This window comes from Capricornis sumatraensis, chromosome 7, assembly GCF_032405125.1.
Source record: "Capricornis sumatraensis isolate serow.1 chromosome 7, serow.2, whole genome shotgun sequence".
Lineage (NCBI taxonomy): Eukaryota > Metazoa > Chordata > Mammalia > Artiodactyla > Bovidae > Capricornis > Capricornis sumatraensis.
The window spans coordinates 5567847-5595686 of NC_091075.1; the positions used below are offsets into that span (position 1 = coordinate 5567847).

The 27840-nt window shown below is 36.7% G+C and overlaps 1 protein-coding gene across 1 annotated transcript in view; it reads left to right on the forward strand.

Annotated features, from left to right (window-relative positions):
• NAF1 (nuclear assembly factor 1 ribonucleoprotein) overlaps window positions 1–20813 on the forward strand; it is a 34325-nt gene extending 13512 nt beyond the window's left edge. Inside the window, exons 4-8 of the mRNA XM_068975343.1 lie at window positions 4719–4801; window positions 8855–9015; window positions 11817–11868; window positions 12851–12953; window positions 20017–20813. Of these exons, the coding sequence (XP_068831444.1) occupies window positions 4719–4801; window positions 8855–9015; window positions 11817–11868; window positions 12851–12953; window positions 20017–20471 (854 nt within the window). The 3' untranslated portion in view covers window positions 20472–20813. The remainder of the gene's footprint in view (window positions 1–4718; window positions 4802–8854; window positions 9016–11816; window positions 11869–12850; window positions 12954–20016) is intronic.
• Window positions 20814–27840: the final 7027 nt, after the last annotated feature.

Below are 27840 nucleotides of genomic sequence, written 5' to 3' on the forward strand. Positions count from 1 at the left end.
GATGAACAGGGAAGGGACTCAGCCATTCATATACCTGTATCCATTCTCCCCCAAACCCCACTCCCACCCAGCTGCCACATAACATTGAGCAGAGTTCCATGTGCTCTACAGTAGATGTTTGTTATCCATTTTAAATACAGCAGTATGTTCATGACCTTCCCAAAGTCCCTAACTATCCCTTCTCCCCAGACAATCAGAAGTTTTTTTCTAAGTCTGTAAGTCTCTTTCTGTTTTATAAGTAAGTTCATTTGTATGATTTATTTTTAAATTCCTCATCTAAGGGATGCCATATGATATTTCTCCTTCTCTGACTTCACTCAGTATGACACTCTCTAGGTCCATCCAAGTTGCTGCAAATGACATTATTTTGTTCTTTTTAATGGTTGAGTAGTATTCCATTAAACAGCCTTATCCATTTCTCTGTGAATGAACATTTAGGTTGCTTCCATGTCTTGGCTTTTGTAAACAGTGCTTCAGTGAACATTGGGATGCATGCATCTTTTTGGGCCATGGTTGTCTCTGAATATATGGCCAGAGTGGAATTGCAGGGTCATTGAAACCATGATTAAAAACCTCCCAACAAACAAAAGTCCAGGACATGACAGCTTCACAGGTGAATTTTATAAAATATTGAGAGAAGAGTTAAAACACCTATCCTTCTGAAACTGTTCTTTTCATCTTTTTTTAAATTGTCTTATTATTTTAAAAAATAAGTCTTACAATTTGGGAGATTATTAATGAAAATTCCAATTAAATGAAACTTTTTTATAAAGATCATAGTTACTAAAACTCTACATGATTCTTGAGTCATTACATTTACTATCTTATGGTATTTAATAATATGCAAAAATAAATCAGAAAGGTAATTTCTTGATTACATAGTATGAATCAACTGTTCATTGGACTTGATGTGTGTAGAAAAAGTTTAGGTCATAATGTTCATTCTCAAGGAAAAGAAAAGTAAATTATGTGATACATATGAAATAATGCTTTTTAAAGATACTATTTTGACTAACACATCCTAATAGACTAACAAAATTCTCACCCTGGTGGGAATAAAGATTAATGAATCAAACAGAGCATGTGCTGCTATTGAATATGCTTGTTACACCGTTTTGAAAACTTGAAACGTAACATTATTTGGACCTTTTACAAAAAAGAAAATAACATTAAATATCAGTCAGCTAGGTTGTGGTGATAGTTCTGTGTGGGTTTCACCATATGATCATGTTAAAATCTCTTATGTACTCTTTTCTTCAGTTCACAGTCTCTCAGTCGTGTCCGACTCTTTGTGACCCCATGGACTGCAGCACGCCAGGCTTCCCTGTCCATCACCAATTGCTGGAGCTTACTCAAACCCATGGCCATTGAGTCGGTGATTCCATCCAAGCATCTCATCTTCTGTTGTCTCCTCCTGCACTCAATCTTTCCCAGCGTCAGGGTCTTTTCCAGTAAGTCAGTTCTTTGCATCAGGTGGCCAAAGTATCAGAGTTTCAGCTTCAACATCAGTCCTTCCAGTGAACACCCAGGACTCATCTCCTTTAAGATGGACTGGTTGGATCTCCTTGCAGTTCAAGGGACTCTCAAGAGTCTTCTCCAACAACACAGTTAGAAGCATCAATTCTTTAGCACTCAGCTTTCTTTATAGTCCAACTCTCATATCCATACAGTTCAGTTCATTTCAGTTGCTCCGTCATGTCCAACTCTTTGCGACCCCATGAATCATAGCATGCCAGGCCTCCCTGTCCATCACCAACTCCTGGAGTTTACCCACACTCAGGTGCATCAAGTTGGTGATGCCATCCAGCATCTCATCCTCTGTTGTCCCCTTCTCCTCCTGCCCCTAATCCCTCCCAGCATCAGAGTCTTTTCCAATGAGTCAACTCTTCACATGATGTGGCCAAAGTACTGGAGCTTCAGCTTTAGCATCGTTCCTTCCAATGAACACCCAGGACTGATCTCCTTTAGAATGGACTGGTTATACCTCCTTGCAGTCCAAGGGACTCTCAGGAGTCTTCTCCAACACCACAGTTCAAAAGCATCAATTCTTCAGTGCTCAGCTTTCTTCACAGTCCAACTCAAATCCATACATGACCACTGGAAAAACCGTAGCCTTGACTAGATGGACCTTTGTTGGCAAAGTAATGTCTCTGCTTTTGAATATGCTGTCTAGGTTGGTCATAACTTTTCTTCCAAGGAGTAAGTGTCTTCTAATTTCACGGCTGCAGTCACAATCTGCAGTGATTTTGGAGCCCCCCAAAATAAAGTCTGTCACTCTTTCCATTGTTTCCGCATCTATGTGCCATGAAGTGATGGGACCAGATGCCATGATCTTCGTTTTCTGAATGTTGAGCTTTAAGTCAACTTTTTCACTCTCCTCTTACTTTCATCAAGAGGCTTTTCTTCACTTTCTGCCATAAGTGTGATGTCATCTGCCTATCCAAGGTTATTGATATTTCTCCTGGCAATCTTGCTTCCAGCTTGTGCTTCATCCAGCACAGTGTTTCTCATGTTGTACTCTGCGTGTAAGTAAAATAGGCAGGGTGGCAATATACAGTCTTGATGTACTCCTTTTCTGATTTGGAACCCGTCTGTTGTTCCATGTCCAGTTCTAACTGTTGCTCCTTGACCTGCATACAGATTTCTCAGAAGACAGGTCAGGTAGTCTGGTATTCCCATCTCTTTAAGAATTTTCCACAGTTTGTTCTGATCCACACAGTCAAAGGCTTTTATGTAGTCAATAAAGCAGAAGATGTTTTTCTGCTATTCTCTTTCTTTTTCGATCATCCAGCAGATGTTGCCAATTTGATCTCTGATTCCTCTGCCTTTTCTAAATCCTCCTCAAACATCTGGAAGTTCATGGTTCATGTACTGTTGAAGCCTGGCTTCAGGACTTTTGAGCATTACTTTGCTAGCCTGTGAGATGAGTGCAATTGTGTGGCATTGCCTTTCTTTGGGATTGGAATGAAAACTGACCTTTTCCAGTCCTGTGGCCACTGCTGAGTTTTCCAAATTTCCTGGCATATTGAGTGCAGCAGTTTCGCAGCATCATCTTTTAAGATTTGAAATAGCTCAACTATTGAAATCACCTCCACTAGCTTTGTTCGTAGTGATGCTTCCTAAGGCCCATTTAACTTCACTTTCCAGGATGTCTGGCTCTAGGTGAGTGTTCACACCATAATGGTTATCTGGGTCATGAAGAATTTTTTATAGAATTCTTCTGTGTATTCTTGGCCACCTCTTCTTTATATCTTTGCTTCTGTTAGGTCCATGCCATTTCTGTCCTTTATTGTGCCCATCTTTGCATGAAATCTTCGCTTGGTATCTCCAGTTTTCTTCAAGCGATCTCTAGCCTTTCCCTTTTTATTTTTTTTCCTCTATTTCTTTGCATTGATCACTGAGAAAGGCTTTCTTATCTCTCCTGGCTCTTCTTTGGAACTCTTCATTCAAATTGGTATATCTTTCCTTTTCTCCTTTGCCTTTTGCATCTTTTATTTTCTCAGCTATTTGTAAGTCCTCCTGGGACAACCATTTTGCCTTTTTGCATTTCTTTTTTTGGGGTTGGTCTTGATCATTGTGTCCTGTGCAATGTCACGAACCTCTGTCCATAGTTCTTCAGGCACTTTTACCTTTCTATCAAATGTGAGGGTTTTGAATTAGGTAGTTTTTAATTTTCATGTAATTTGACTCTGGGAAATTCTGTCATTATTCAGTATCAGTCTTTGTCATCTTTATTCCAAAAGCAGATCTAGCTCAAAAATTGTTGCCCATTCCTTAGTGCATGTTCCAACTTAGAAGTAGTAAATCTTGAAATTAATTGGGATGCAATTGAAAATCTTGAATGGATTTTAATAATCAACTAATATTTCATTTTCCAAGTGGAGATGGCATTATCTGTGTAATGTGATGGAGTATTTTTTTATAGGTTTAATTTTCTAAGAATCTAGTGTGTATATGTGTGTTTGTTTTCATTTTGCTGTTGTAGATTGTTAGTTTGACATTTATGGCACTTAACAAGAACAGGAGAATGTGCTAGAATGGGGGGATACTGCTTTTTGTCTTTTTATTTATTTTAATTGGAAGGTAATTGCAATGTTGTAGTGGTTTTTGCCATGCATCTACATGAATCAGCCATGGGTGTACATGTGTCCCCTGTCCTGAATCCCCTTCCTGCCTCCCTCTCCATCCCATCCCTCAGGGTCATCCCAGTGCACCTGGGAGCCACATTACTGGGATCTCTATCATTCTCTTTATCTGTTCAGAGGAAAATATTTTTGTGAAGTCTCTAACTTTTTCATATATCAGTATGTAATCAGTACTTTTCAGAAAAGGATTTCTAGGGTGAGAAAGAAGACTAATTTCTTCTAAAACAGGAGTTATGTGACTAAATGTGATTATTATTTTTTGGATAAAAATTGCTTGAGAAAATGTACACAGCTTGACTTTGTTGACTTTTGACTAATGGGTAATTCCAGCTTTCTGTGAGATTTTGTACTTTAATCTTTTTTCCTAGAATTGTAGCTTTCGTATAAAAGAAAATAATGTAGAATATATTTCCTTACGCTACTTGTTTATCTAGGAGGAATGGTTACCAAGGTATATTATCCCACCTTAAATTTCATTTTAAATTATGTGGAGATTAAAGCCTAAATTCTGATTTGAATTCTGCATTATCTTCTGATTAAATCTTGAAATAATCTATTTTGTTTTATTTTCAGTAATAATTGAATCTATGACTAACGTACCTCCAGTTAATGAGGAGACTGTAATTTTTAAAACTGATCGACAGACAGCAGGAAAGGTTTGTAAAACAATACTCAAATTCCACTAATTACCCTTTTTCTTTGTTGATTGGATTTTCTGACTTTAGTATCTTAAGTGTATTAGTTTTAGTATGTGAGCAATCTAGAGCTCTCAAATTTTAGTACATTCTTGATTTTCTTCAGAAATTTGTGTCTGTCTGTAAATTGGTTTAATTTGTTGTATAGAATTTTTTCCCTGACATTTGTCAGGTTCTTTGCCAGTCAGATTCTTTGCTAGGCAGTGGGTCTGTATTTTGAATAAGACACAGTTCTTCTAGGTACTCAGTTGGGTGCAAGAGACTTTCCAATGCATAATAGTTCATAAACCTTTTTGCTTTTTGTGGCCTTTTGAATAGTGGCTCTAGAAACTTTTTAGACTTTGTCTTCCTCACTTGGAAGCTGAGAGTGGAATCTTTCAAATGGAAAAAGTTTTTGGTGACACCAGTAAAGTGTCACTATAAGCACTTTCTGGAGAATTGTGAATATGTACTTAACTCATAAGATTAAGTCCCTTTTAACATCCTTACATGCAGGGGAAAACCGTGCATGCTGCATGTCTGCATTTTACCCAACAGATACATAATTCTGAGTGGCCATCGGAGGACAGAAAATCTTCCAAGATGAAGAGTATAAATATCAACCAAGTATTCTCTTTCTGGCAGCAGGGGCAGAGTTTTATTCACCTTGGGATATTCCATTGTGTATAGTTAGAGTCCTTTGTAGATTATATGGGCTAAGTAAATAAATAGTGAGTTGATAACAATTGAGAAACCAGATGTTGTCTCTGGAGAACTTTTTGGGGTTTAGTTTTTCCTATTCCTAGATAAGCAACAGTTGACATCTTTTTTATTTTAAGAAATAGAATTAATTTGTGTTTAATCAGAAAAAAGCATTTATTTTGAATTATATTGTTAGAGCAACTCACATAATTTTCCCTTTTCTGTGCCTTTTCCTGCTGTTCTGTTCTGACAGATTAGAAAGGGATCCGGCTTTTATGAGGGCCCTGCCGCCCTGCACTGCCTACTTTTTAGGTTGACAGACTAATTTACCAAAATAAATGAGTCTCTTAGGACTGGAAAACAATCAATGACAGAATTAATTGGAGTCCAGAGCTAATGGTTTTTGGCAATTTTTGAAAAAGTTTGTGAAGAGAAGAAAGACTTTAATACCTGAAGGGTGGTGTTGACTTTTCTCCCTTTCAAATTCCTAGGCTTAATACTTTTGTTTCAAGTATGGGTCTCAGTATTTTTGGTTCAGAGGAGGTACTGAAATACAGAATAAACTCTATTTACTGCTGATACCTTTGTAAGGGGCCAGGGAGAGTCTAGGGGCTTAGCCTGGGAAGCTGTTGAGAGAGAGGAGTGGAGGTGAGTGGAGATGGCTGGGGAGGGGAGCTCTTGAGCACAGGGAAGCTGTTTTACCTCTTGGGGAGACCAGGGAGAAGAGGCTAGGGAAATGTACTTCCTGCTTTTCTGACTGAATTAAAACTGATTATTTCCATGATTCTTTTTATTTATGACATCCTTCCTTTTCCCTCTCCTTTTCAGTAACAGTAATAATCAACCACAGTGTCAGATACCTTCTGTGTCTTTTTAAATTCACTGAAACTGTAAGGAAATAGAATTATCTTCATTTATTCAGAAATCTCAATAGCTAACAAGGAGCAAAATGCAATGTATAACACAGGTGATCTGATTTTTTTTTTTGCCTCCCTCCCATCTCCTTCCTTGTTTCCCACTGATTTAAAGGAGGGCAACTTCAGATTTGAAATTCTGCCTTTTGCACTTTAATCCTAGAAATGATTGGTTCCTGTTGATAATTAATGAGTGAATTCCATTTTTAATGTTGAATTCTTATATTAGAGAATTTTTAAAACGTTAACAACTTATGCCACCTATAAGTTGGATTTCTTGATCATTGTATCTACGTTTAGTTTTGAGCATTTGTTTGAGCATTTGTTGTTTTTATTGTTTTTTTGTTTTACTTTTTAATAAATGAGGACTTTTCAGTCAGTCAGCAATTGAGGATATAATAAAATAAGTACTTTCATTGCAGTTGATTTAAATTGTTATTTGGAACGTTTTTTAATAATTTGCATCAAGAGTTTTAGTAGTAATCATACTTTTGGCTTTGATAGTTCCATCCCTTATGAACTAGTTTTCAGGAATTCTGAATTACAGAGATTTATAGATAAAGGTGTTCATTATGGCATCATTTCTGAACAAATTGGGAGCTTGTCTCAGTATTCTACAATATAAGATATGTTAAATTCTGCTAGATCTATAAAGGAGTGTTAAATAGCCACAGAAACTATATATTATGAAAAATATATTTAACATGAAAAAAACTAAAACTTTAGGCTTTAAAAGGGAGCAGTAGATCAGTGGAACAGGATAGAAAGCTGGAAAGTAAGCTCATGCACTTATGGTCAGTTAATTTACAATGAAAGAGGCAAGAATAGGCAATGAAGAAAAGACAGTCTCTTTAGTAAGTGGAAAATCTGGACAGCTATATGTAAAGATTGAAATTAGAACATTCTCTAACACCATGTTGCTAAAGTAAAGTCAGAATGGATTGAAGACCTAAATACAAGCCAAGATATGATGAAACTTTTAAAGGAAAACATGGGCAGAATCCTCTTTGACATAAATTACAGCAGTGTTTTTTTTAGCTCTGTCTCCTAGAGTAATGGAAGGAAAGACAAAAATAAACAAAAGGGACTTGATTAAACTTAAAAGCTTTTACACATTAAAGAAAACTGCAGACAAAACAAAAAGCCTATAGACTGGAAGAAAATATTTGCAATTTATGCTACCAATGGGATTAATTTCCAAAATACACAAATAGCTCATACAAGTCAATATCAAACAACCCAATCAAAAGTGAGCAGAAGACCTAAATAGACATTTTTCTAAAGACATACAGATGGCTAAGAGGCACATGAAAAGATGCTCAATATCTCTAATTATTGGAGAAATTCAGGTCAACATATACACAATGGAATATTACTCAGCTATTAAAAAGAATGCATTTGAATCAGTTTTAATGAGGTGGATGAAACGAGCCTATTATATAGAGTGAGATAAGTCAGAAAAACACCAATACAGTATATTAACATATATATGGGATTTAGAAAGATGGTAATGATGACCCTATATACGAAACAGCAAAAGAGATACAGATGTAAAGAACAGACTTTTGGACTCTGTGGGAGAAGGCAAGGGTGGGATGATTTGAGAGGGTAGCATGAAACATGTATATTATCATATGTGAAACACATCGCCAGCCCAGGTTCAATGCATGAGACAGGGTGCTCAGGGCTGGTGCACTGGGATGACCCTGAGGGATGGGATAGGGAGGGAGATGGGGGGGGGGGGTTCAGGATAGGGAACACATGTACACCTGTGGCTGATTCACGTGACTGTATGGCAAAAACTTCCACAATATTGTAAAATAAGTAGCCTCCAATTGAAATAATAATAAAAAAAAATGTAGTGAGGTATTACCTCATAGCAGTCAGAATGGCCATCACTAGAAAGTCTATAGATAATAAACCCTGGTGAGGGTGTGGAGTAAAAAGAACTGTCTTTTACTGTTGGTGGAAATGTAAATTGGTGCAGCCACTATGGACAGTGGTATGGAGGTTCCTTAAAAATCTGTAGAGTTGGTGTATGATCTGGCAGTCTTATTTCTGAGTGTATATCCAGAGAAAACTATAATTTGCAAAGGTACATGTACGCCAGAGTTCATAGCAGCGCTATTTACAGTGGCCAAAACGTGGAAGCCACGTACGTTGTCCATTGATAGATAACTGGAATCTGAAAAATCACACACACACACACACACAGTATTGCTTCTATTTTATGTTTTGTTTTTTTTTTGGTCAGGAGGCTTGTGGGATCTTAACTTCCCAAACAGGGATTCAACCTGCACCCTCTGCATTGGAAGGTGAAGGCTTAACCACTGGACTGTCAAGGAAGTCCAGTAGTACGAACTTTTGAAGTCCTTATTTTACTGTCAAAGGAGAACTTTATGTTTCTTCTCTTTTATAGATATTTGAGATATTTGGACCTGTTGCACATCCATTTTATGTATTACGGTTTAATTCTTCAGAGCATATTGAAAATAAAGGCATTAAAATAAAGGACACTATGTATTTTGCTCCATCAATGAAAGACTTCACCCAGTATATATTCACAGAGAAGCTTAAACAGTAAGTACTTTATTGACATGTTACTTCTTTGCTTATCTAGTGTTTGTGTTTTAGGAGTAATTCTTAGTGATGTAGTTTCTTGCAGTTAAGATGATATCTGTCTTCCCAAGAGCTCATTTGTCTTCCTGGTAACATCTCTGAAAGCTACAGTTGTTATCAGGTTTTACAAGGTAGAGATCATTTGTATTTTTTGACCAAAATGACATGATCAACTGGCAAGAACACATTTGGGCCATATACATTCTTTGAATTTTAATTCATTATCTTTTTCATTATATACTTTCCTGCATATATGTGCTACAACTTTTCTATTGTAAAGAAAGATTTATTTGGATTGCATTCATAAGCTTCATTATTTAATGCAACTTTATAATTCTTAAAAAGAAAAAAGAAAATGAGTAAATTTTAGGTTGTTTACAAATTGTACATTTATAGAAGAACATATTTATGTGTTGTGTATCAAGCTGCAATTAACAGAGTTGACTTAATCAGCAAACCAGTGGTCTCCATCCTATCTGTAAATGTATGATATCCTTTGGTGTGTATCTGGTGATATTTCTTGTTTCCACTGATGAACTGTATATTTGTCAGGTAAAAATTTGTTGCCAGATGTTAGCTGTAGAGCTATTTTTATTAGATTTGTTATTATAATTACATAATTTTTGCACAAACCAGTGGCATATGAATTAAAATAGAATAACTTTTTCTGTAAATATAAATTGAATGCTTTGGAAAGATGTAATAAATATGAACCAATAAAATGTTGCCCAGTTAGGAGTGGAGAAAAATACTGCAAAGGATTAGGGAAGAGACCTTAAATCTGAAAAGATTTTGTACTCAGTTTGACACAAAAGTCCCTTTGAATAGTTGGAAACTTGAAATACAGGTGAAGCATTAGGAATTTGGTTTTTGCAGAAGATATCGTGAGTAGTAACTTCGGTGCTTGTCAAGCCACGATACCAGTCCCAGCTGGGAGAAGGCCTCTTTACCACTTACATACTAAATCCTGTCTGAGTTTTAATATTTGGAAATCTCTGAAATGAGATGAATATTTTGTTCCTGATAATTTGTTAAACTCATGTTGAAAAAAACACAGAAGTACCTACAGGAACTGAAGTTGTTCTTCAGGCTATGTAAGATTAATTTTTCTAAATAACCATTAACATGAAAGGTGAATTAAATATAGCAAAGTTATAAAAATTTTAATGTGCTTTAAAATCAATCCTTAAATAATTAGCATTTTGTTTTGTTTGAATATTAAGTTGTTGCTTTGGATATTCCGTATATTAGCTTTTAAGGGGTAAAATATTTTAGCTTAAAATAGATAGGTTGATGAGATTTTTCTGAAGGTGTTTTTAGATAGATTTAGTAGCAGTCTTTGTTCTGATTTGCAAGAACAAGAATTTTTGTCTTTTTTTGCAAAGAAAGAATAAGAAACTAAAGAATCGGGACATTGAGCCCACTCTGCAGAAGCCCCGCCTGAAAAAGTCCATTCTGTAATAGACTGCATTTTTTCTGTTGGTCAAGGGAACTCCTTTCCTTTGAGGTGGAGAAGTTGAACTTATCTCCAGCTTACCTGCTTTTAGTTGGGTTATTTTAATCTTAGCTTCCCATGAACTTACTCTTGTTAAAGGTGCTGTTGGAAATGTTACTTGTTCTTTTGTTCAGTAGTTTTTGATTTTCTGTGGTAATGCCCCAGGTAGGGAGCTTTTCCCATTTCTGTCTTTAGATGATTTCATTCTTAGCTCACTGCAGGCCTTGAGATGGTATCCATGCAAAAAGGAGCCCTGGAGCTATGATAAATGCATGGGTAGAAGATAATAATTAGAAATGGAAAAAGTCATTGATAAGACCTTATGTATAACAACAGAATTCCAAATTAAAACAGTAGAGTAGACTCAGAAAAAAAGATTTCATGTTGTGCGAGCTCACAGACATCTGTAAATTGATTTTAATGGATTAATGGATTAATTCATTCTTGGGAGTTTCATTTATTTTTGAGATTTGGTGTCAAGCAAAGAGGACATCTACTCCTAATACTTTGTAATATTTTAATGTAATTGAATAACAAATATTGTCAAACTGTGAAATCGGGATCAAACACACAATTAAAAATGAGCTGTCAGAAATTATAACAGATCTATATGCTTTTGTTGGTCATAGAGTATAAAACTTTTCACCAGAAAAAGTTAGTGTCCTATTGGATCTTTATAGCTCCTCCTTCCCAAACTCTAGATGCCTTTGTCTCACCCTCTGCTCTGAGAGTCACTCTCGGAGCAAACCTTGCTTACTCATGGAGGGTCATTGATAATTCTCAGGTGAATCGAGGAAGAATCATTTCATGTTGTGATCTCTGTTGTTGAACCTGTAAAGTCTTACACAAAGAAATACCCCGTATTCCCTTTTCGTGTCCTTGGCACCTCGAATGTCTGATTGTGGTCTTGGATAGGTATTTACTTAAGGAGGTTTATGAGCTGAGCTCAGATATTACGAGGGTATCAGTCAGAGTCAGAGCACCTGGAGCTGCTGAAGAATTGCAGAACCACTTTTGCCTGCACAGTGTGGTGTTGGCTTCTCATTCTGATTCTCCACTCGTAATATATATGTGTGCTCTTCCCACATCTTCTTAAATAAAGAACAGAGAAATGAGCCTTTATTCTTTTCTCTTATTGTCTTACATATTGCAAATTAAGATTGAGCTTAGGTCTTTTGCTTTTTTATTTTCCATGCTATTAGGTTATAAGCACTTAACAGAATCTTAATAAGTGCTTTGACCCTTTGACCTTTGTTTGTTCCCCTAGGGATAGGGGATCAGATGCATCATGGAAGAATGATCAAGAACCACCACCAGAGGTAAGTGTCTTTTCACACAGTATTTGAGAAAGGAACAGGACTCAGTCTTATATATCCCTCATTCCTGACCTGAAGGATGTCCTCGAAACTGCTCACTAGTCACACTTGCCTTCAGCCAGCCCGCGTGCTCTCCCCTCCCTCCGATGCCTTTTATGCCTCACAATTAATGTTTATGGTCATTTCAGAAAAAAAATTTTCAATCACATTTTAATTACTGTCAGATTATCATTTTCCTTATAGTGTCCTGTTTTTATCAATTTTGTTGATACCTGGTAAAGGCAAAATTATCATTCTTTAAAACAATTTTTTTTAGTTTAGTAAATTCACCACATGGGATGTGAAGACGTTTATTGATGGTACTTTTAATAAGCTACTTTTCTTTTGGAGGTAGAAAATAATCACAGTCTACCTACTTCTCCATTTTTTACAGTATACTCACCTTCCTAAAAAGAGGGTTCTTTTTCTTGTCAGCAATAATATTTTACATTTCAAAGTAGCTTGATATATATGGTCTTTATTAAAACATGAAAATTACAGCAATGAGTATATACATTCTTAAAAATAGCATGAATTTATACTTTTGCATTTTTATTTTATAAAACAAAAATATAATTATAAGAGAATTTTTTATGCACTCAGAAGTTCTGATGAAGTTTCTCAGTTTTGTAAATTCTTGATATTTATAGATTTAACTTTGGTCATTGTAAATTCTCAAGCAGTGCTAAAGGTTCATGATCTGTGTTAATTTGTGATTTTGCTGAAGCTGTGTGAGTCAGTGAATGCCCGCTTAGAGGATTACTTAATCAGAAGCAGTCCTGTTTTAGCATCCTCATTGCCACGGCGTTATGCCTTCTGATTTGTGTCATGTGTACATGTATTATCTTTCAGGGTCACTTAAATAAGTGCTTTATTCTCTTTACCTCTGATAATGTACCATTGAATTGGTAAATGCATATGACATAAATCTATTTTTTCATGTAAGGCCTTGGATTTCAGTGATGATGAAAAGGAAAAAGAAGCCAAACAGAGGAAAAAATCTCAGATTCAAGGTCGGAAAAAATTCAGATCTGAATTTAATGAACCTGGTGAGTTAAATGTAGAAAATGTGCATACATGTTAAGTTTCATCTGTTCTGTCCGACTTTTGTGACCCCAGGGACTGGAATATGTTAGACTCCTCTGTCCATAGGATTCTCCAGGAAAGAATACTAGAGTGGGTTGCCATGCCCTCCTCAACGTTCAGTCCTCTGTTGTCCCCTTCTCTTCTTGCCTTCAATCTTTCCCAGCCTTAGGGTCTTTTCCAATGAGTCAGTTTTTTACATCAGGTGGCCAGAGTATTGGAGTTTTAGCATCAGCTTCAGTCCTTCCAATGCATATTCAGGACTGATCTCCTTTAGGATGGACTGGTTGGATCTCCTTGCAGTCCAAGGGACTCTCAAGAGTCTTCTCCAACACCACAGCTCAAAAGCATCAATTCTTCAGTGCTCACCGTTCTTTATAGTCCAACTCTCATATCCATACGTGACTACTGGAAAAACCATAACCTTGACTAGACGGACCTTTGTTGGCAAAGGGATGTCTCTGCTTTTTAATATGCTGTCATAGCTTTTCTTCCAAGGAGCAAGCATCTTTTAATTTCATAGCTGCAGTCACCATCTGCAGTGATTTTGGAGCCCCCAAAAATAAAGTGTCACTGTTTCCACTGTTTTCCCATCTATTTGCCATGAAGTGATGGTACCAGATACCATGATCTTAGTTTTCTTAATGTTGAGCTTTAAGCCAGCTTTTTCACTCTCCTCTTTCACTTTCATCAAGAGGCTCTTCAATTCTTTTCTTTCTACCAGAAGGGTGGTGTCATCTGTATATTTGAGGTTATTGATATTTCTCCCAGCAGTCTTGATTACAGCTTGTGCTTCATCCAGTCCAGCATTTTTCATGATGTACTCTGCATATAAGTTAAATAAGCATGGTGACAGTATACAACCTTGATGTACGCCTTTCCCTGTTTGGAACCAATCTGTTGTTCCATGTCCAGTTCTAACCTTTGCTTCTTGACAGGTTAGGTGGTCTGGTAATCCCATATCTTAAAGAATTTTCCACAGTTTTTTGTGATCCACACAGTCAAAGGCTTTGGCATAGTCAATAAAGCAGAAGTAGATATTTTTCTGGAACTGTCTTGCTTTTTTGATGATCCACCGGATGTTGGCAATTTGATCTCTGTTTCCTCTGCCTTTTCTAAATCCAGCTTGAACATCTGGAAGTTCACAGTTCACGTACTGTTGAAGCCTGGCTTGGAGAATTTTGAGCATTACTTTGCTAGCATGTGAAATGAGTGCAGTTCTGTGGTAGTTTGATCAATCTTTGGCACTCCTCAATGTAGTATATAGTATTTTTAATCTTCATTTACATCTGTATAAATTGCTCAGTAATAAAACTGAGGGAGCTATCTAGGAGTTTTCTTGTACTTTCTGGCATCTGCCAGCATTGGAGGCATCACATAGCATGGGGTGGGGTGTGGTAGGAGAGGCACAAGGGACGCTTGGGTGATTTTCAAGCGTGAGGGTGTAACAAATGGCCCCTTGGGGTAAAAAGTAGAAGAATCATTTGTGCTTATCAGTCCTTTTTTTTTTTTTTTTTTTTCCAAGAAACCTGTTTGGTTCCATTTTTAGAATTAAATGATATGGTACTTAAGGTAAAATCAAGGTGTTTTGTTAGCTGTTGACACCAATGCAATCACAGAAGAAGGTCCTCATGTTGCCTTGTTATATCCACATCCACTTCCTTTCTTCTTCTGTTTCCTCAGCTCCTGACAACCACTCATCTGTGTGCCATTTCTGTGATATATTTTGTCTTGTCAAGAATGGTTTATATAAATTATCAGTTGGGTTTTGTTACTGAGCATATTTTTCTGGAGATCATCTAGATTGTTGTATGTATTAAGTTTGTTTGTTTTCATTCCAGGGTGGTGTTCTGTGTTATGAATATACCGCAGCTGTTTTAACCATTCATCCATTTAAGGACATTTGTGTTGTTTACAGTTTTGGGTTTTATGAATAAAGCTGCTTTATACATTTGTGCACAGATTTTTATGTAAACACAAATTTTCACATTTCTCTGGGATGAATGTCCAAGAGTACATTTGGATTATATAATACAGTTGACAAGTGAGCAACTTTGGGGTAAGGGGCACTGACATCTCCCTCCCTTCCATGCAGTTGAAAATCTGAATGACTTAAAGTTGGCCCTCTGTACCCATCATTATACATCCGTAGATTCAGCCAACCATGGATTATATAGTATGTTTTTATTGAGAAAAATCTGCTTAAAGGTGGACCTATGCAGTTCAAACCTGTGTTATTTAAGGGCCCACTGTAGTTCCATGTTTAGTTTCTTGAGAGCCTGTCATATTGGTTTTTTTTTGTGTGTGGCTTTACCACTTTACATTCTTATCCCTAGTTGCCCAGTTTGTCTGCATTCTCACAAGCATTTGTCATTGTCATCGTTTTTTATTTTAGCCATTCTAATATGTAGGGCTTCCCTGGTGGCTCAGAGGTTAAAGCGTCTGCCTCTAATACAGGAGACCTGGGTTCGATCCCTGGGTTGGGAAGATCCCCTGGAGAAGGAAGTGGCAACCCACTCCAGTATTCTTGCCTGGAGAACCCCATGGACGGAGGAGCCTGGTTGGCTACAGTCCACAGGGTTGCAAAGAGTTGGACACAACTGAGCGAATTAACTTAATAAGTATGTAATGATATGTAGTTGTGATTTTAAGTTGCATTTTCCTAATGGCTGGTGATACTGACCAGCTTTCCATGTGCTCATTTGCCATCTATATCCCTTCAGTGCTTTTTTGTTCATATTGTGCCCACTTTCTAATTGTATTTCTGCTTTACTCTTGAGTTAATGAGAGTTTATATTTAATTGCTAATATTTCTTTAGCTTGAGTTTTCATCATTATAAAGGAGCTTTGCAGAATGAAATTTTTTGTTTTGATGAAGCCCAATTTATCTGCTTTTCTTTGATGGAGTCTGAGAATTCCTTTCCTAGACTTAGATTCCAAAGATTTTATCTTTTTTATTTCCTAAAAGTTTTCATAATTATTTTTAGCCATTTTAATTCCTTTGTCTTTCCATATGACTTTTGAAATCAACTTCCCTATATTGACAGAAAGTCTTGCTTAGATTTTGATAGAAATTGGATTGAACCTGTGTATTGGTTTGGAGAGAACTGATGTCTTAACTGGATTGAGTCTTCCATTCCACAAACATGGTATACATCTCCATTAATTTAGATTTTTTTAAAATTTCTTCACCAGCATTATGTAGTTTTCAGAATGTAAGTTCTGTACATCTTTCTGTTAGATATATACCTGAGTATTTCAGTTTGGGGGAAATCATTGTAACTTCTTTTGCATTTTTAATTTGTGTTCATGTGTTCATTTCAAGAATACAGAAATAATTACTGTTTGTATGTTTAGCTTGTATCTTGTGACTTTGCTGAACTCATTAGTTCTAGTTTTTCTCCTGAGATTTCAGTGTAGACAGTATGTCAGTGGCAAATAGAAATAGTGTTTGTCTTTTCCCTCCCAATCTGTATGGTTTTTTAGCTCTCTTTCGTTTCCGAACTGGTTGTAACGTCTGGCACTATATTCAGTAAATATGTTTTATTCCTGATCATAGAAGGAAACATTCAGTATTTTACCATTAAGTATAATATTAGGTATAAGGTTACTGTAGGTGTTCTTTATCAAGTTGAGGAAGTTTCTGTCTAGTCTCCCTAAACATTTTTTAAGAAATCATGAATAATAATTTTGACAATTATTTTGACATGACCTCTTCATTAACTTGTTAATAAAGTAGATTACATTGGTTTTAGAATATTGAAAGAGCATCACTGGAATAAACCAGTTAGCCGTGGTATGTAATTCTTTATAAATATTGCTGAATTTTGCTTATATCTTAATAAGGATTTTTATGTTTATATTCATGAGAGGTATTGGTCTAGTTTTCTTTCAGACTGTTTTAAACTGGTTTTATTGTCAGCAGAGTAGCTTCATAAAAATGAATTGAGATTTTCTTTTTTGGTATACTTGAAAACATTATGTAGACTTGCTGTTAATTTTTTTATATTTAGTAAAAAAATCTCCAGTGAACCACTTCAGACTGGAGATAGCTTTTTGGAGAAACTTAATTACAAGTTCAGTTTACTTAATAGTTTACTTACTTTTCCATGTTGGATAGGTTATAGTAGGTTTTATTTTTCAAGGAGTTGGTCCATTTCATCTAATTTGTCAAATTATGTATGTAGAGTTGGTTTGCAAGATTGTCTTCATTTTGATGTCTTTGATATTGATCATTTGTGGCTTGTATTTTTTCAGTTTTGCTTAGAAGGTAGCAAATTATATTGATTTTTCACAGAGCCAGTTCTTTGTTATTGGTTTTAATTTATTATTTTTCTATTAACATTTGCATTCTTTTAACTCTTTATCATTAACTTGCTACTGCTTGCTTTATTTTGTTTTGGTTTTTATAGGTTCTTAAGGTGGGAGTTTATGTTATTAAAGACTTTACTCCTTGAATCTGTTCCATGGATACGCATACATTTTATTTATTGTGATTTAGCTTAATGTTTCTTTGTTTATATTCCTCTTGACACAGTCTCTTGGACAAATGGGTTATTTAGAAGAGTACTATTTAGTATTTTCTCTGTCCTTAATGATTTTCTGTCTAGTTATCTTGTCAGTTGTTCAGAGAGGGCATGTGGTTGGTGCATACACATTTAAGATGGCTAAATCTTCTTGGTAGGTGACCCCTTTATAATAAAATGTCCCTATTCTGAAGCTTATTTTATCTGATATTAGTATAATTAGTTATATTGCATATTGTAGCTTGTTCCATTTTCTTACATTCAATGTGACTATCACTTGAAATAAGCTTTTTACAGACTATAGTTGTTTTCTAATCCACTCTGCCAACTACTGTGTTTTGATTGGTATATTTAGACCATTTATATTTAATGTAATTATTGATATGTTTGGGCTTAAATCTGCCCTTTTCTGTATTCTTTCTAATTTTTATTTCTCTGTTGTCTTTCTTCTGCCTTCCTGTGGTTGTAAATTGTTTTAGAATTCTCTTTGCATTTGTCTACAGTGTTGATTGTGTGAATATAGCTTTTTCAGTGGTTGGTTTAGGTCTTTAATTATCACAATCTACTGTTGTTGTTTTACCAGCTAGAGTGCAATCTATGACCATGAATTTTAAATCATAACTAGGCTCAAACACAACTTTATTAGTCAAAATTGCAACTGTTAACAATGAACACATTTTCCCAACTAGAAGAAACAAGTTTGTTTATTCCTGTAACATAAAAATCTGTCCTTTGGGATTCAACAAACTCTTGGAAAGCATTTTCTGCCTTGTGCTATGGAAGCATTTTCCGTGCAAAAAGTTGTTGAGCTACTTGAAGAAGTGGTCCTCAGTTGGCGAGAGGTTTTGTGAATATGGTAGATGAGGCAAAACTTCATAGCCCAATTCATTCAACTTTTGAAGCATTGGTTGTGTGACATGTGGTTGGACATTGTTGTGGATTAAAATTGGGCCCTTTCTGTTGACCAGTCCTGGCTGCTAATGTTGCGCTTTTCAGTGCATCAGTTCGATTTGCTGAGCATGCTTCTCAGATATAACGATTTCACTAAGATTCAGAAAGTTGTAGTGGATCAGACTGACAGCTGACCACCAAACAGTGACCATGACCTTTTTTTGGTGCAGGTTTGGCTTTGGGAAGTACTTTGGAGCTTCTTGGTCCAGCCACTGAGCTGATCATTGCCAGCTATTGTGTAAAATCCACTTTTCATCGCATGTCACAATCTGACTGAGAAATGGTTTGTTGTTGTTGCATAGAATTAAAGAAGATAACACTTCAAAATAATGATTTTTTTGATTTTCAGTCAACTCGTGAGGCAGCCACTTACTGAGCTTTTTCAACTTTCCAATTTGCTCCAGATGGCAAATGACCATGGAATGGTTGATACTGAGTTCTTTGGCAACTTCTTATACAGTTGTTAAGAGGATCAGCTTTGATGATCCTCGGTCATTGTCAGCTTCCAGTAGCCAGACACTACACTTTTCATCTTCAAACCTCCTTTGCAAAACTCCTTGAACCACCACTGCACTGTCCATTAGTAGTTGTTGGGCCAAATGCATTGCTGATGTTGCGAGTTGTCTCCACTGCTTTATGACCCATTTTGATCTCGAATAATAAAATTGCTTGTATTTGCTTTTTGTCAAACATTTCTCCAGTCTAAAATAAATATAAAATAAACAGCAAATAATAAGTCATTAGGGAAAAAAACATAAAGTGAGAAATATTCATTTAATGATATATAACATAATCACATTTATTTAAGAATGTATTCCAATGTGAAATGGCAAAAGTTCAACAGTCCAAACCACAGTCACCTTTGCACCCACCAGTTGTTTTGTTCTTTCGGGGAAAGGAAGGAGGTTGCATTATTACTCTTTACGTCCAGGTGAGTATAAGAGTTAGGCTTTTCTTTTTAGCTTCAGTTGACATCTGAGCCTGGGGCTGTCTCATTACTGCTGGGCACAGGCAGGCCTCCTCTTGTGTCTGCTGAATTGTAAGAGTGCCTCATTACTGCTCCTGACACCATTGGGGCTGGCCTTGTTATGCTGGGCAGTGATGAATGTCCTCACTCTCCTGGGTTTTCTCTGACTCCGCCGCAAATGCAAGAAGTGGAGGAAGGCTTTTAGGGAGTTATTGCCAGTAGAGACAAAAGTCTTATGTTCCCCATGTGATCTGCATTGTCATTGAGGGGACGTACTGACTGGCTCCCTACTCAGCCTCTTTGACCACCTTTGAGCGTGTGAGTGGAAGTGGTGTCCAGTTTTCTCTGTGGTGTTTGGCTGAAATCCAGTGGTTATTGTCTAAAAGTTTTGTCTTGATAAACTTTCCCTCTCCTGATCCTCTGACCTTTAGGATTCATTTAAAGTTGATCATTTTAAGCCTTACAAAATAATAACTACTGTAAGATATACTGGAAGTTAAATAAGGCATTCTTGAAATTTTAAACACTGTTTTTTGATGTATGAAAATTAATTTTAATTTTATCTTTATGCTCTTTCCTTCAAAGGTGAAGATTTTGCAGAAGTACATCACAATTGGAATGTTCATAGCTCTGTTTCAGAGCATTCCAAAGGATATCACAACAGAGAATTCACAAGAGGATTTTCCCAGGGTAGATATCCTCGATCCTGCCCTGGCAGGCGCCCCCCTTCACAGTTTTATAACACAGAACACATGGTCCCTCAGGACACTTCAGGATTTGCGCCACAGATACAGGATAGCCCCATGATGCCACAGTATCCCTTCCCTCCTCCAGGGTTTGACATGCATAACTTCTCCCTCCCTCCTCCTCCACCCCCGCCACCTGCCTCTGCAAACATGGGCTGGGCTGCCCCTGCTGTGGCCCCTCACCCAATAATCCCCCTGCCCTACTCCCTAGCCCCACCTCCTCCCCCCCCACCCCTGCCTCCACCCTCCTCTTCTGGAGATGGTAATTCTGCTCATTTTGGACCTTACTATTAGGTTGATGTATGCATTCCTGAGAAATGTGGACTTTTATATACACACATGCATATATATGTGAAAGCATTTTTTTAAAAGAGATTATAGAGCTAGATTTTTAAAGCATTGTAAATTAAAAATTAGTTCCTTCAGTTGTAGGTTGATATATATTGTAACCTTTATGAAAATTTAATGTTAAACTTGTGGCGGGGAATCTAATTATGTAATATTTAATTAATACTTTGAACTTTGCCTAATTAAATAGTATGCCTCAATCTAATAATCTGGGGCACCTTTCATCATGGATTAAAATATATTGACCATACTGATTATATTCTTGGTATATCTGAAAATAAAATGTTAAGTCCTATTGAGAACCTTTAAAATAAACTATTTTTATAAATATATTTCAAAAATTGACTCTGGTTGTAAATGCAGTTTACCAATAAATTAAAATGTACTTTTTTTTTTCTTAAAGCAGGTGAAAGGTACAGAGAAGAAAAGCGTTATTATATCTTGGCAGAAGTCATGTGTATAATTAAAGTTAATATTTATTTATTTTGCATTGACAGGCTTTCCATTATCTGTGCAGATTTCCATTCAGGCATGATCCAGTAAACTTTACTGTTTAACTGCTTAAAGAGACACACAGAGTATTCACAGTAAAATGCATTATTCATTCACAGTAATGTGCATTTACCAACAGCAAGGAGACTTGTATGTCCATATGGATTTCCCAGATTCTTAGATGCCTGGCACAGATTAAGTGCTTAATAAAAAAATAAAATCTATTAAATGTAGACTTTTAATTAAATAACCAGTGAATGTTATTTCACATGATTATGTACTCATGAAACATAAGTGTAAGGAAATCTTAGAATTTTAGTGATAGAAGAGGCTTTAGAAGTAGCCTAGAAGAGTCCTAATTTAATAACCTTGGAGCAGCCTAAGGACTCCAGAGACGTCAAGTCACTAAGGTTGCCAGTGAGGCAGCAAGAAGATAAACTGAATTCTGATCTTCAGACCTGTACTTTATATTAAATTGGCGTTTTCCAATCTTTCATTCCTTGGCAGTGTGAGAAAAATAATACTTGTTTGCTGGTTAGGGTAATCTGGTAATTTATCACAAGCATATGGATTCTAGTTGCAGGTCCCCATTTTCTTGCCCCTCCCCACCTCCGCCACCTCCGAGGGCTGAGGAGACTCTCTTCAGGGTTCTTGGGTTGTGAGATGAGAGGTTCCTGCTTTGGTGGTAACACTGGCTTAAACATGTGTTGTATTTCATGTTTCTTTTTTGAAATGTTATTGCAGCTTCTGTTTAGGAGTTGCCTTTATAGAACAGGCACAATATTACAGCATAGTAAAGTCACAGTCTTCTTTCAGTTGATGAAATATTTTAAGAATTACATGAGGCTATATCTAAAAGCACCGAGGAAACCCCATAATGGAAAGAGTGAGATGTTGCCATCTAGTTACAACAAGTTAGTGAGCTGTTATAATCATCAAGGCATGTAAAAAATCTTTAGACTTCTGTTCAAAAGTAGACTGTAGATATTGACAATATCTCTTTAATACCTGAAGAAACTTAGAGCTGAGTGATACCATTTGATTTCTGCTTTCAATTAAGCTGCTACCTTAAGCACTTAGGTCCAACTTGCCTTCCTCCCTATACTTATTTCAAGGCCTTTGAATTTCAGAAATGACCTAAGCTTTGAATGATTTATTAAAAGAACACATTCTTGGGTTTTATCCCAAGATTCAAATTCAGTAGATCTGAGATAAGATCTAGGAAGCCACTTTTAACAGGTACCCCCAGGTGATGAATTTCAGGATTTATCCTTAGTCTGTGTGGATTTCAGGATACATGTCTATTACAACTTCTACGCCCTTCACTCTGGGATTGAAGGGAATTCTGTTTAGGGTGGTAGTGAGGGTGTGGAGGGAGTTGTGGAAGAAGAGAGAAATAAAACTGGCTGCTTGTTAATTGTTCATGACATCTCAGTCACTTGGTTCTCAGTTATATATATATATTTTTAGCTGTACACATTTTTGGAGTTTAAGAGAAGGAACCCAAGTTTGGAAAAAAATATTACAGTTTTCATCATCTTAATCTTAGGGTGCTGCTTTTAAAATCATATGGTTCTAAATCCTTAAATTACTAGCCAATATAAATACTTAGAATATTCTTCACATGCCATTTGTCATCTGAAATAGGTTGTCCTCTTTCTACAGTGAAATAGATTGTCGTTCACATGATAGCGTGCAGATAATGCTTTTGCATGTCTGTGTGTGTTGGTTGCTCAGTCTTGTCTGACTCTGCAACACATGGGCAGTAGCCCGCCAGGCTCCTCTGTCTGGGATTCTCCAGGCAAGAATACTGGAGTGGGTTGCCATTTCCTTCTCCAGGGGATTTCCCCAGGATTGAACCCGAATCTCCTGCATTGCAGGCAGATTCTTTACCATCTGAGCCATCAGGGAAGCCTTTTGCATGTCTAGTTATAAATAATGATAAAGTGAAACTAAAATTATAGTCTAAGCTAATGTGTTTATTTTATTAGATGAGTAATTGTCTTTCTCCTCCTCCTTTCTTTAATGGAAAAGATAGTGAAGTCCTTGGTAACTGGATGACTTGTTCTCATGTTAGAAATAAAGACTGAAAGAACTGGGTTGAGACTCTAGTGTAGACCTAGAATAGGAGGTACTGTACAGAACTTTGCAAAACACATCTCTCAGAAGCCTTATGGTTAAGTCATAAAGTTAAGTTCTGAAATGCCCCCATCCTGCTGTGTAACTGAATGATTAGTAGGCCCTAGTTGTCATACCAGTTGGATACACTGGCAGAGCCTGTGTACGGGGGTCTCAGCTTTGCGAACGTTGAGACTGTGGGGTGCTTGCTCTTCCTTCTTTCCCTTCCCCTCTTCCCACCCATTTGTTCTGACTTGTTACTCCCCGCCCTCCACCCCTGCCTCGTCTTGTGCTACTCTTCTTTCTCCTTGCTTGTTTAGAGTTGGTGAAAGTCAAGTACGTTTCAAGACATAGGAAAAGAGTAGAGGGACTCTACTGGAGGTCCAGTCGTTAAGACTGCCTTCCAGTGCTGGGGGTGTGGGTTCAGTCCCTGTTCAGAGAGCTGAAATCCCACATACCCGCAGCCAGAAAGCTAAGAACATAACACAGTGATGTAACAAATTCAATAAACTTAAGTAAATAATGAGTAGAATCTTGAGTTCCAATCTATAATTTAATACTATTTGATTAAAAAAAAGAAATGGTATTTAAAATCTGCATATGCTAAAAATCTTAGTGTTTCTTAAGAACAAGTTTTCTTAAGGATTTGGGGAGGGAGAAAATCTTGGACATAATGTATCATTTAGGGATATTCTATTTCAGCAATAATTGGCATTTGCTTTCAATACTATGAATTTAAACATTTTAAGACATATGATAAACCGGTTTAATGATCCTGTTGTTGAGATATGATTCTTTTTCCATCTGTGCTACCAGGGAAACTCAAAGGAAAATGAGTATGTTGTTAAACACTAGGTCTTTTTAAGAAAGGAATTAAAAACTAGATGAATGTTCTGTAGAGTCAGTTTGTATATCGTGACAATATGTGTTCATAAAATCTTTCTGACATTGCCTATTTGATTCCAATGAATAAACTCTCAGGTCTATAAAAAAAAAAAAATAGACAATAGAATGAATGCAAGCTGGAAAATAAAATGATTATGAGAAATTGTCCAGTTATGTTGCAGGTACTCTGATTTAATACAGTCTATATTTATGACAATACGTTCAGGGTAAAAGCAACAGCAGTACACGTTTGTGTCCTTTTCTGCAGATAAATTGCCCTTATTCCAAAAGCCTTACTCATCAATCTGACCCAGCCAGATCCTAAATTTATGTAGCGATTATGTTCCAGAAAACCATGGAAACATTTACTATACTGTTCTGAAATTAAAATTGAGAAATACCTTCTTAATACCACCTATCAGGCCAAAGTACTTGTTTTGAGCTACTAGTAGTGATAAAATTATCTCTCATCTTTGACTCTGCACTCTAGACATGTACAGTTACTTAGTGTTCTGGAAATGAGGTACACAGTTGTGTATCAAATGGTAAAATAATGAAAATAGCCAATGAAAAGTTTCTTCTGCACGTTCAATACTTATATTTTATATGTGTACTTACAAATATATACATTTGAAAGCTAGTGTAAAAGCCTGATTATTATGCATATATTAGTTCAGTACCTTTTATTTCTACTCATAAGGTTAATGAAATGGGAATAAATGTTACATTGACTTATTTTGTAGTTAGTTGCACTGTAACATCCCCCAGAAAGAGCAACTGTCGTGATATGGTAAAAGCCTATTATTTGCATTGAACATACAAGGGCTAAACATTGTTTCTAACACAAAATATGGCCCGAATAGTGGGACAGATACAAAGGAATGAAACTTTTTAGCAGAGAATCCCTATTAGAATGTGATATATAGATGGTGGTGGTCTGTAATGTTTAGATGGTAGAAGTGAACTAATATGTTCTCAGTATCTATAGCCACTGGCAGAACCATTGCTGCAGCTCTTGGAACCTTTCACGTGTGCTCCTGTAACACATGGGAGGGGTACTCTTCCCCATCGCACCACTCTCCAAATGTCTGCTTGACCACGCATCATGCAGTGCTTCATGTCAGGACATGGCAGTGTCAGCCTCGGGTGTGCCAGCTGTCTTAGTGGCTGATTCATTCAAAGCAAATGATTAATTTTCTTTAATAGCAGTTTGGTTTTTGATGAACTGTAATTCCTGGTGGTTGTTCAGTCACTAAGTCGTGTCCAACTCTGCAACCCTGGGGTCTGCAGCACACCAGGCTTCCCTGTCCATTATCTCCCAAAGTTTGCTCAAACTCATGTTCGTTAAGTTGGTGGTGCTATCGAACCATCTTATCCTCTGTTGACCGCTTCTCCTGCCCTCAGTCTTTCACAGGATCAGGGTCTTTTCCAGTGAGTTGGCTTTTTGCATCAGGTGACCAGAACATTGGAGCATCAGTCCTTCCCATGAGTATTCAGGGTTGATTTCCTTTATGATTGATTGATTTGATCTTGCTGTCTAAGGAACTCTCAAGGGTCTTTTCCAGCACCATAGTTCAAAAGCATCAATTCTTTGGCACTCAGTCTTTATGGTTCGACTCTCACATTCATACATGACTACTGGAAAAACCATAGCTTTGACTGTACAGACCTTTGTCAGCTAAGTGATGTCTCTGCTTTTTAATAATTCCTGGTACTATATGTTTATTGCCAGTATCACAATTTCAAAATAAATTCTGTCCAGCAAAATTAGGGGTTTAAAATACAAGGGCAGAAGAAAATAATCTATAGGCATTAACTAACTATAGAAAATCTATAGGCATTCAGATACTGTTTGAAATCTATGAAATTGCCTACAAAATTCATTTGGTTCAATCTAATATATGGACTCTAGAATGTGTTACTTCCCACATTTATTTTTCTCCAGTGAGCATCTCCTTGTCCCATATCCTACAGGACACATTTTAGAAACACTGTCACAGATGTTCACTGGGGAAGCTCATGATGGAGCACATTTCTCAGATGTACCTGGTCTTGGTAAGACAATTTATTGAAGTTACATCTGATCGTGGAGTCTGGCAGTAATGTTAAATACGTTGTATTAGGCTAGGAAATCACTATTTAATATAGACTCTGATTCTTAACCTCTTCACACCCCCTGTCCCCTACACTGTACTGCTGCTGCTAAGTCACTTCAGTCATGTCCGACTGTGCGACCCCATAGACAGCAGCCCACCAGGCTCCCCCGTCCCTGATTCTCCAGGCAAGAACACTGGAGTGGGTTGCCATTTCCTTCTCCAATGCATGAAAGTGAAAGTGAAGTTGCTCAATCGTGTCTTAGCAACCCCATGGATTGCAGCCCACCAGGCTCCTCCGTCCATAGGATTTTCCAGGCAAGAATACTGGAGTGGGGTGCCATTGCCTTCTCCACCACAGTGTAGAACAGGTCAAAAATTACTGACCAGTCACGGTTGGTTACTATGTAGCTATACAAAAGGGGGAGAAAAAAAAAAAGATGAAGAACTTAGGATCTAAAGTACCTTTCTACTTTTACATATAAAGATTTTTAAACTTTCAGAAAAGAAAACCAAAACGGATGAAAAGCTCCCTATGTACTAATATAAAAAGATCAAGATACATTAAGTGAAAATAGCAATTTAATGGTCAAGTTAGTGTGTAGAATACACTCACATATGTATATGGGAACAACAGGAAGACGATATATGCGTATGTCTGTACATACAGACATGCACACTTATTTGCCTGCATATGCACAGAATCTCTTAAGGAGAAAAAAGCATTGGTTCCCTCTAAAGAGAGGAATGAGATAGCCAAGTCAGAGATGAGAGAATTTTCACTAAGCTATTTTGTTGTATTTATGAATATTATATACATATACATTCTTTTCATAAATAAAATTCATATTTATATATTAAAAAAAAGAGCAGGGTACCAGCAGAGTTTTTGACACCAGAAAACAGAGGCATTGAGTCCTCAGTAAGGCAGGTTCTCAAGTCTGCAGGATCAGCATTTATGTAAATAAAGTCAGATGTGTTAGTACCGGTAAAGCCTGGGACATTTACATTTTTCTAGAAGAGAAGCTTTCCTCTCTTTTTAAATTAATTTTTTTGTTGAAGGATAATTGCCCTACAGAATTTTGTTGTTTTCTGTCAAACCTCAACATATATCCCCTCCCTTTTGAAACCCCCTCCCTTGTCCCTTCCTATCCCACCCCACTGGATTGATACAGAGCCCCTGTTGGAGTTTCCTGAGCCATACAGCAAATTCCCCTTGGCTATCTATTTTACATATGGTAATGTAAGTTTTCATGTTACTTTTTTGATACATCTCACCCTCTCCCCATGTCTATCACCCTCTCCCCATGTCTATAAGTCTATTCTCTATATCTGTTTCTCCATTGCTGCCTTGTTAATAAATTCATCAATACCGTTTTTCTAGATTTTGTATATATGTGTTAGAATATGGTATTTATTTTTCTCTTTCTGACTCACTTCACTCTGTATAATAGGTTCTAGGTTCATCCACCTCATTAGCAATGCCTCAAAGGCATTCCTTTTTATGGTTGAGTATTTGTCCATTGTGTATAGGTACCACAAATTCTTTATCCTTTCATCTGTTGATGGACATCTAGGTTGCTTCCATGTTCTGACTATTGCAATGGTGCTGTAATGAACAATGGGATACATGAGTCTTTTTCAGTTTTGATTTCCTCAGAGTATATGCCTAGGAGTAGTATTGCTGGGTAATATGGTGGTTTTATTCCTGTTTTTTTAAGGAATAT